General features: G+C 47.1%; 1 protein-coding gene across 1 annotated transcript; it reads right to left on the bottom strand.

Annotated features, from left to right (window-relative positions):
* Positions 1–359: 359 nt before the first annotated feature.
* AK88_04244 (uncharacterized protein) lies at positions 360–8,767 on the bottom strand (the record flags this gene model as incomplete). Its single annotated transcript, XM_012481854.1, is given in 2 exon segments — positions 360–8,642; positions 8,660–8,767. 2 exon segments carry the CDS (start codon positions 8,765–8,767, stop codon positions 360–362), a joined length of 8,391 nt encoding a protein of 2,796 aa, XP_012337277.1.
* Between the last annotated feature and the right edge of the window lie 420 nt (positions 8,768–9,187).

Raw genomic sequence — 9,187 nt, forward strand, 5'->3', positions numbered from 1 at the left:
AGGGCTCAGAGCAGACAATTCGCAAAATGTTCTTTTCACATTTTCAGTGTCGCTAATTCGGCACCACACAGGTGTGCACATTGGTCTGTTTATCGTTCTATGTGATTGTCACGAGTTGTTATTTATTTATTTTTTTTTTTTTTTCCCCGTCCAGGCCTTGAGGCAGTATGCGCTTTTCCAGCGTTGGCCCCTCAAAACGTACTACACAATGATGGGTAGGCCTGCGGGCGGGCGCAAATGCATGCAGAGGGGCATACATAACATGGTTTAAGAAAATTGTGCGGAAACGTCTACACACGTGGGACGAAATCGATTTGTTCGCTTGGCTTCCTTTGAATTTCTTTTTATTTGATTTGTTCTCAGTTGTGATGAAGTCTCTCCGGGGAAATGCAAAAAGGGGGAAACGCGTGCACGTTTATGTGCACGTTTGTGTGGACGATTGTGTGCTCGTTTATGTGCACGTTTGTGTGGACGATTGTGTGCTCGTTTATGTGCACGTTTGTGTGGACGATTGTGTGCTCGTTTATGTGCACGTTTGTGTGGACGATTGTGTGCTCGTTTATGTGCACGTTTGTGTGGACGATTGTGTGCTCGTTTATGTGCACGTTTGTGTGGACGATTGTGTGCTCGTTTATGTGCACGTTTGTGTGGACGATTGTGTGCTCGTTTATGTGCACGTTTGTGTGGACGATTGTGTGCTCGTTTATGTGCACGTTTGTGTGGACGATTGTGTGCTCGTTTATGTGCACGTTTGTGTGGACGATTGTGTGCTCGTTTATGTGCACGTTTGTGTGGACGATTGTGTGCTCGTTTATGTGCACGTTTGTGTGGACGATTGTGTGCTCGTTTATGTGCACGTTTGTGTGGACGATTGTGTGCTCGTTTATGTGCACGTTTGTGTGGACGATTGTGTGCTCGTTTATGTGCACGTTTGTGTGGACGATTGTGTGCTCGTTTATGTGCACGTTTGTGTGGACGATTGTGTGCTCGTTTATGTGCACGTTTGTGTGGACGATTGTGTGCTCGTTTATGTGCACGTTTGTGTGGACGATTGTGTGCTCGTTTATGTGCACGTTTGTGTGGACGATTGTGTGCTCGTTTATGTGCACGTTTGTGTGGACGATTGTGTGCTCGTTTATGTGCACGTTTGTGTGGACGATTGTGTGCTCGTTTATGTGCACGTTTGTGTGGACGATTGTGTGCTCGTTTATGTGCACGTTTGTGTGGACGATTGTGTGCTCGTTTATGTGCACGTTTGTGTGGACGATTGTGTGCTCGTTTATGTGCACGTTTGTGTGGACGATTGTGTGCTCGTTTATGTGCACGTTTGTGTGGACGATTGTGTGCTCGTTTATGTGCACGTTTGTGTGGACGATTGTGTGCTCGTTTATGTGCACGTTTGTGTGGACGATTGTGTGCTCGTTTATGTGCACGTTTGTGTGGACGATTGTGTGCTCGTTTATGTGCACGTTTGTGTGGACGATTGTGTGCTCGTTTATGTGCACGTTTGTGTGGACGATTGTGTGCTCGTTTATGTGCACGTTTGTGTGGACGATTGTGTGCTCGTTTATGTGCACGTTTGTGTGGACGATTGTGTGCTCGTTTATGTGCACGTTTGTGTGGACGATTGTGTGCTCGTTTATGTGCACGTTTGTGTGGACGATTGTGTGCTCGTTTATGTGCACGTTTGTGTGGACGATTGTGTGCTCGTTTATGTGCACGTTTGTGTGGACGATTGTGTGCTCGTTTATGTGCACGTTTGTGTGGACGATTGTGTGCTCGTTTATGTGCACGTTTGTGTGGACGATTGTGTGCTCGTTTATGTGCACGTTTGTGTGGACGATTGTGTGCTCGTTTATGTGCACGTTTGTGTGGACGATTGTGTGCTCGTTTATGTGCACGTTTGTGTGGACGATTGTGTGCTCGTTTATGTGCACGTTTGTGTGGACGATTGTGTGCTCGTTTATGTGCACGTTTGTGTGGACGATTGTGTGCTCGTTTATGTGCACGTTTGTGTGGACGATTGTGTGCTCGTTTATGTGCACGTTTGTGTGGACGATTGTGTGCTCGTTTATGTGCACGTTTGTGTGGACGATTGTGTGCTCGTTTATGTGCACGTTTGTGTGGACGATTGTGTGCTCGTTTATGTGCACGTTTGTGTGGACGATTGTGTGCTCGTTTATGTGCACGTTTGTGTGGACGATTGTGTGCTCGTTTATGTGCACGTTTGTGTGGACGATTGTGTGCTCGTTTATGTGCACGTTTGTGTGGACGATTGTGTGCTCGTTTATGTGCACGTTTGTGTGGACGATTGTGTGCTCGTTTATGTGCACGTTTGTGTGGACGATTGTGTGCTCGTTTATGTGCACGTTTGTGTGGACGATTGTGTGCTCGTTTATGTGCACGTTTGTGTGGACGATTGTGTGCTCGTTTATGTGCACGTTTGTGTGGACGATTGTGTGCTCGTTTATGTGCACGTTTGTGTGGACGATTGTGTGCTCGTTTATGTGCACGTTTGTGTGGACGATTGTGTGCTCGTTTATGTGCACGTTTGTGTGGACGATTGTGTGCTCGTTTATGTGCACGTTTGTGTGGACGATTGTGTGCTCGTTTATGTGCACGTTTGTGTGGACGATTGTGTGCTCGTTTATGTGCACGTTTGTGTGGACGATTGTGTGCTCGTTTATGTGCACGTTTGTGTGGACGATTGTGTGCTCGTTTATGTGCACGTTTGTGTGGACGATTGTGTGCTCGTTTATGTGCACGTTTGTGTGGACGATTGTGTGCTCGTTTATGTGCACGTTTGTGTGGACGATTGTGTGCTCGTTTATGTGCACGTTTGTGTGGACGATTGTGTGCTCGTTTATGTGCACGTTTGTGTGGACGATTGTGTGCTCGTTTATGTGCACGTTTGTGTGGACGATTGTGTGCTCGTTTATGTGCACGTTTGTGTGGACGATTGTGTGCTCGTTTATGTGCACGTTTGTGTGGACGATTGTGTGCTCGTTTATGTGCACGTTTGTGTGGACGATTGTGTGCTCGTTTATGTGCACGTTTGTGTGGACGATTGTGTGCTCGTTTATGTGCACGTTTGTGTGGACGATTGTGTGCTCGTTTATGTGCACGTTTGTGTGGACGATTGTGTGCTCGTTTATGTGCACGTTTGTGTGGACGATTGTGTGCTCGTTTATGTGCACGTTTGTGTGGACGATTGTGTGCTCGTTTATGTGCACGTTTGTGTGGACGATTGTGTGCTCGTTTATGTGCACGTTTGTGTGGACGATTGTGTGCTCGTTTATGTGCACGTTTGTGTGGACGATTGTGTGCTCGTTTATGTGCACGTTTGTGTGGACGATTGTGTGCTCGTTTATGTGCACGTTTGTGTGGACGATTGTGTGCTCGTTTATGTGCACGTTTGTGTGGACGATTGTGTGCTCGTTTATGTGCACGTTTGTGTGGACGATTGTGTGCTCGTTTATGTGCACGTTTGTGTGGACGATTGTGTGCTCGTTTATGTGCACGTTTGTGTGGACGATTGTGTGCTCGTTTATGTGCACGTTTGTGTGGACGATTGTGTGCTCGTTTATGTGCACGTTTGTGTGGACGATTGTGTGCTCGTTTATGTGCACGTTTGTGTGGACGATTGTGTGCTCGTTTATGTGCACGTTTGTGTGGACGATTGTGTGCTCGTTTATGTGCACGTTTGTGTGGACGATTGTGTGCTCGTTTATGTGCACGTTTGTGTGGACGATTGTGTGCTCGTTTATGTGCACGTTTGTGTGGACGATTGTGTGCTCGTTTATGTGCACGTTTGTGTGGACGATTGTGTGCTCGTTTATGTGCACGTTTGTGTGGACGATTGTGTGCTCGTTTATGTGCACGTTTGTGTGGACGATTGTGTGCTCGTTTATGTGCACGTTTGTGTGGACGATTGTGTGCTCGTTTATGTGCACGTTTGTGTGGACGATTGTGTGCTCGTTTATGTGCACGTTTGTGTGGACGATTGTGTGCTCGTTTATGTGCACGTTTGTGTGGACGATTGTGTGCTCGTTTATGTGCACGTTTGTGTGGACGATTGTGTGCTCGTTTATGTGCACGTTTGTGTGGACGATTGTGTGCTCGTTTATGTGCACGTTTGTGTGGACGATTGTGTGCTCGTTTATGTGCACGTTTGTGTGGACGATTGTGTGCTCGTTTATGTGCACGTTTGTGTGGACGATTGTGTGCTCGTTTATGTGCACGTTTGTGTGGACGATTGTGTGCTCGTTTATGTGCACGTTTGTGTGGACGATTGTGTGCTCGTTTATGTGCACGTTTGTGTGGACGATTGTGTGCTCGTTTATGTGCACGTTTGTGTGGACGATTGTGTGCTCGTTTATGTGCACGTTTGTGTGGACGATTGTGTGCTCGTTTATGTGCACGTTTGTGTGGACGATTGTGTGCTCGTTTATGTGCACGTTTGTGTGGACGATTGTGTGCTCGTTTATGTGCACGTTTGTGTGGACGATTGTGTGCTCGTTTATGTGCACGTTTGTGTGGACGATTGTGTGCTCGTTTATGTGCACGTTTGTGTGGACGATTGTGTGCTCGTTTATGTGCACGTTTGTGTGGACGATTGTGTGCTCGTTTATGTGCACGTTTGTGTGGACGATTGTGTGCTCGTTTATGTGCACGTTTGTGTGGACGATTGTGTGCTCGTTTATGTGCACGTTTGTGTGGACGATTGTGTGCTCGTTTATGTGCACGTTTGTGTGGACGATTGTGTGCTCGTTTATGTGCACGTTTGTGTGGACGATTGTGTGCTCGTTTATGTGCACGTTTGTGTGGACGATTGTGTGCTCGTTTATGTGCACGTTTGTGTGGACGATTGTGTGCTCGTTTATGTGCACGTTTGTGTGGACGATTGTGTGCTCGTTTATGTGCACGTTTGTGTGGACGATTGTGTGCTCGTTTATGTGCACGTTTGTGTGGACGATTGTGTGCTCGTTTATGTGCACGTTTGTGTGGACGATTGTGTGCTCGTTTATGTGCACGTTTGTGTGGACGATTGTGTGCTCGTTTATGTGCACGTTTGTGTGGACGATTGTGTGCTCGTTTATGTGCACGTTTGTGTGGACGATTGTGTGCTCGTTTATGTGCACGTTTGTGTGGACGATTGTGTGCTCGTTTATGTGCACGTTTGTGTGGACGATTGTGTGCTCGTTTATGTGCACGTTTGTGTGGACGATTGTGTGCTCGTTTATGTGCACGTTTGTGTGGACGATTGTGTGCTCGTTTATGTGCACGTTTGTGTGGACGATTGTGTGCTCGTTTATGTGCACGTTTGTGTGGACGATTGTGTGCTCGTTTATGTGCACGTTTGTGTGGACGATTGTGTGCTCGTTTATGTGCACGTTTGTGTGGACGATTGTGTGCTCGTTTATGTGCACGTTTGTGTGGACGATTGTGTGCTCGTTTATGTGCACGTTTGTGTGGACGATTGTGTGCTCGTTTATGTGCACGTTTGTGTGGACGATTGTGTGCTCGTTTATGTGCACGTTTGTGTGGACGATTGTGTGCTCGTTTATGTGCACGTTTGTGTGGACGATTGTGTGCTCGTTTATGTGCACGTTTGTGTGGACGATTGTGTGCTCGTTTATGTGCACGTTTGTGTGGACGATTGTGTGCTCGTTTATGTGCACGTTTGTGTGGACGATTGTGTGCTCGTTTATGTGCACGTTTGTGTGGACGATTGTGTGCTCGTTTATGTGCACGTTTGTGTGGACGATTGTGTGCTCGTTTATGTGCACGTTTGTGTGGACGATTGTGTGCTCGTTTATGTGCACGTTTGTGTGGACGATTGTGTGCTCGTTTATGTGCACGTTTGTGTGGACGATTGTGTGCTCGTTTATGTGCACGTTTGTGTGGACGATTGTGTGCTCGTTTATGTGCACGTTTGTGTGGACGATTGTGTGCTCGTTTATGTGCACGTTTGTGTGGACGATTGTGTGCTCGTTTATGTGCACGTTTGTGTGGACGATTGTGTGCTCGTTTATGTGCACGTTTGTGTGGACGATTGTGTGCTCGTTTATGTGCACGTTTGTGTGGACGATTGTGTGCTCGTTTATGTGCACGTTTGTGTGGACGATTGTGTGCTCGTTTATGTGCACGTTTGTGTGGACGATTGTGTGCTCGTTTATGTGCACGTTTGTGTGGACGATTGTGTGCTCGTTTATGTGCACGTTTGTGTGGACGATTGTGTGCTCGTTTATGTGCACGTTTGTGTGGACGATTGTGTGCTCGTTTATGTGCACGTTTGTGTGGACGATTGTGTGCTCGTTTATGTGCACGTTTGTGTGGACGATTGTGTGCTCGTTTATGTGCACGTTTGTGTGGACGATTGTGTGCTCGTTTATGTGCACGTTTGTGTGGACGATTGTGTGCTCGTTTATGTGCACGTTTGTGTGGACGATTGTGTGCTCGTTTATGTGCACGTTTGTGTGGACGATTGTGTGCTCGTTTATGTGCACGTTTGTGTGGACGATTGTGTGCTCGTTTATGTGCACGTTTGTGTGGACGATTGTGTGCTCGTTTATGTGCACGTTTGTGTGGACGATTGTGTGCTCGTTTATGTGCACGTTTGTGTGGACGATTGTGTGCTCGTTTATGTGCACGTTTGTGTGGACGATTGTGTGCTCGTTTATGTGCACGTTTGTGTGGACGATTGTGTGCTCGTTTATGTGCACGTTTGTGTGGACGATTGTGTGCTCGTTTATGTGCACGTTTGTGTGGACGATTGTGTGCTCGTTTATGTGCACGTTTGTGTGGACGATTGTGTGCTCGTTTATGTGCACGTTTGTGTGGACGATTGTGTGCTCGTTTATGTGCACGTTTGTGTGGACGATTGTGTGCTCGTTTATGTGCACGTTTGTGTGGACGATTGTGTGCTCGTTTATGTGCACGTTTGTGTGGACGATTGTGTGCTCGTTTATGTGCACGTTTGTGTGGACGATTGTGTGCTCGTTTATGTGCACGTTTGTGTGGACGATTGTGTGCTCGTTTATGTGCACGTTTGTGTGGACGATTGTGTGCTCGTTTATGTGCACGTTTGTGTGGACGATTGTGTGCTCGTTTATGTGCACGTTTGTGTGGACGATTGTGTGCTCGTTTATGTGCACGTTTGTGTGGACGATTGTGTGCTCGTTTATGTGCACGTTTGTGTGGACGATTGTGTGCTCGTTTATGTGCACGTTTGTGTGGACGATTGTGTGCTCGTTTATGTGCACGTTTGTGTGGACGATTGTGTGCTCGTTTATGTGCACGTTTGTGTGGACGATTGTGTGCTCGTTTATGTGCACGTTTGTGTGGACGATTGTGTGCTCGTTTATGTGCACGTTTGTGTGGACGATTGTGTGCTCGTTTATGTGCACGTTTGTGTGGACGATTGTGTGCTCGTTTATGTGCACGTTTGTGTGGACGATTGTGTGCTCGTTTATGTGCACGTTTGTGTGGACGATTGTGTGCTCGTTTATGTGCACGTTTGTGTGGACGATTGTGTGCTCGTTTATGTGCACGTTTGTGTGGACGATTGTGTGCTCGTTTATGTGCACGTTTGTGTGGACGATTGTGTGCTCGTTTATGTGCACGTTTGTGTGGACGATTGTGTGCTCGTTTATGTGCACGTTTGTGTGGACGATTGTGTGCTCGTTTATGTGCACGTTTGTGTGGACGATTGTGTGCTCGTTTATGTGCACGTTTGTGTGGACGATTGTGTGCTCGTTTATGTGCACGTTTGTGTGGACGATTGTGTGCTCGTTTATGTGCACGTTTGTGTGGACGATTGTGTGCTCGTTTATGTGCACGTTTGTGTGGACGATTGTGTGCTCGTTTATGTGCACGTTTGTGTGGACGATTGTGTGCTCGTTTATGTGCACGTTTGTGTGGACGATTGTGTGCTCGTTTATGTGCACGTTTGTGTGGACGATTGTGTGCTCGTTTATGTGCACGTTTGTGTGGACGATTGTGTGCTCGTTTATGTGCACGTTTGTGTGGACGATTGTGTGCTCGTTTATGTGCACGTTTGTGTGGACGATTGTGTGCTCGTTTATGTGCACGTTTGTGTGGACGATTGTGTGCTCGTTTATGTGCACGTTTGTGTGGACGATTGTGTGCTCGTTTATGTGCACGTTTGTGTGGACGATTGTGTGCTCGTTTATGTGCACGTTTGTGTGGACGATTGTGTGCTCGTTTATGTGCACGTTTGTGTGGACGATTGTGTGCTCGTTTATGTGCACGTTTGTGTGGACGATTGTGTGCTCGTTTATGTGCACGTTTGTGTGGACGATTGTGTGCTCGTTTATGTGCACGTTTGTGTGGACGATTGTGTGCTCGTTTATGTGCACGTTTGTGTGGACGATTGTGTGCTCGTTTATGTGCACGTTTGTGTGGACGATTGTGTGCTCGTTTATGTGCACGTTTGTGTGGACGATTGTGTGCTCGTTTATGTGCACGTTTGTGTGGACGATTGTGTGCTCGTTTATGTGCACGTTTGTGTGGACGATTGTGTGCTCGTTTATGTGCACGTTTGTGTGGACGATTGTGTGCTCGTTTATGTGCACGTTTGTGTGGACGATTGTGTGCTCGTTTATGTGCACGTGTCTGCACTGGAGGAACCATGTACGGTGCGAGTGGCGGTGCCATGAGGGCGGCTGGAGCACTCACACAGGTAACATGTATAAATGAAGGCACTCATAAGCGTCACGAAGAGAAAGGACAGATAATTATTCATGTGGACAGTCTTCTATGGTTCCAGGGAAAGAAAAAAAAAGGGGGGTAGGGTACGGAACTGCAAAGCGGGGGGAACAGCGGAAGGAAAATGTTAATGGCATAACCTGCTGCAGCACAGGTAAATATTCCCATGCAAAACTATGGCGCAGGGCTCAGAGCAGACAATTCGCAAAATGTTCTTTTCACATTTTCAGTGTCGCTAATTCGGCACCACACAGGTGTGCACATTGGTCTGTTTATCGTTCTATGTGATTGTCACGAGTTGTTATTTATTTATTTTTTTTTTTTTTTCCCCGTCCAGGCCTTGAGGCAGTATGCGCTTTTCCAGCGTTGGCCCCTCAAAACGTACTACACAATGATGGGTAGGCCTGCGGGCGGGCGCAAATGCATGCAGAGGGGCATACATAACATGGTTTAAGAA

The sequence above is a fragment of the Plasmodium fragile genome, assembly GCF_000956335.1.
Source record: "Plasmodium fragile strain nilgiri unplaced genomic scaffold supercont1.57, whole genome shotgun sequence".
Classification (NCBI taxonomy): domain Eukaryota; phylum Apicomplexa; class Aconoidasida; order Haemosporida; family Plasmodiidae; genus Plasmodium; species Plasmodium fragile.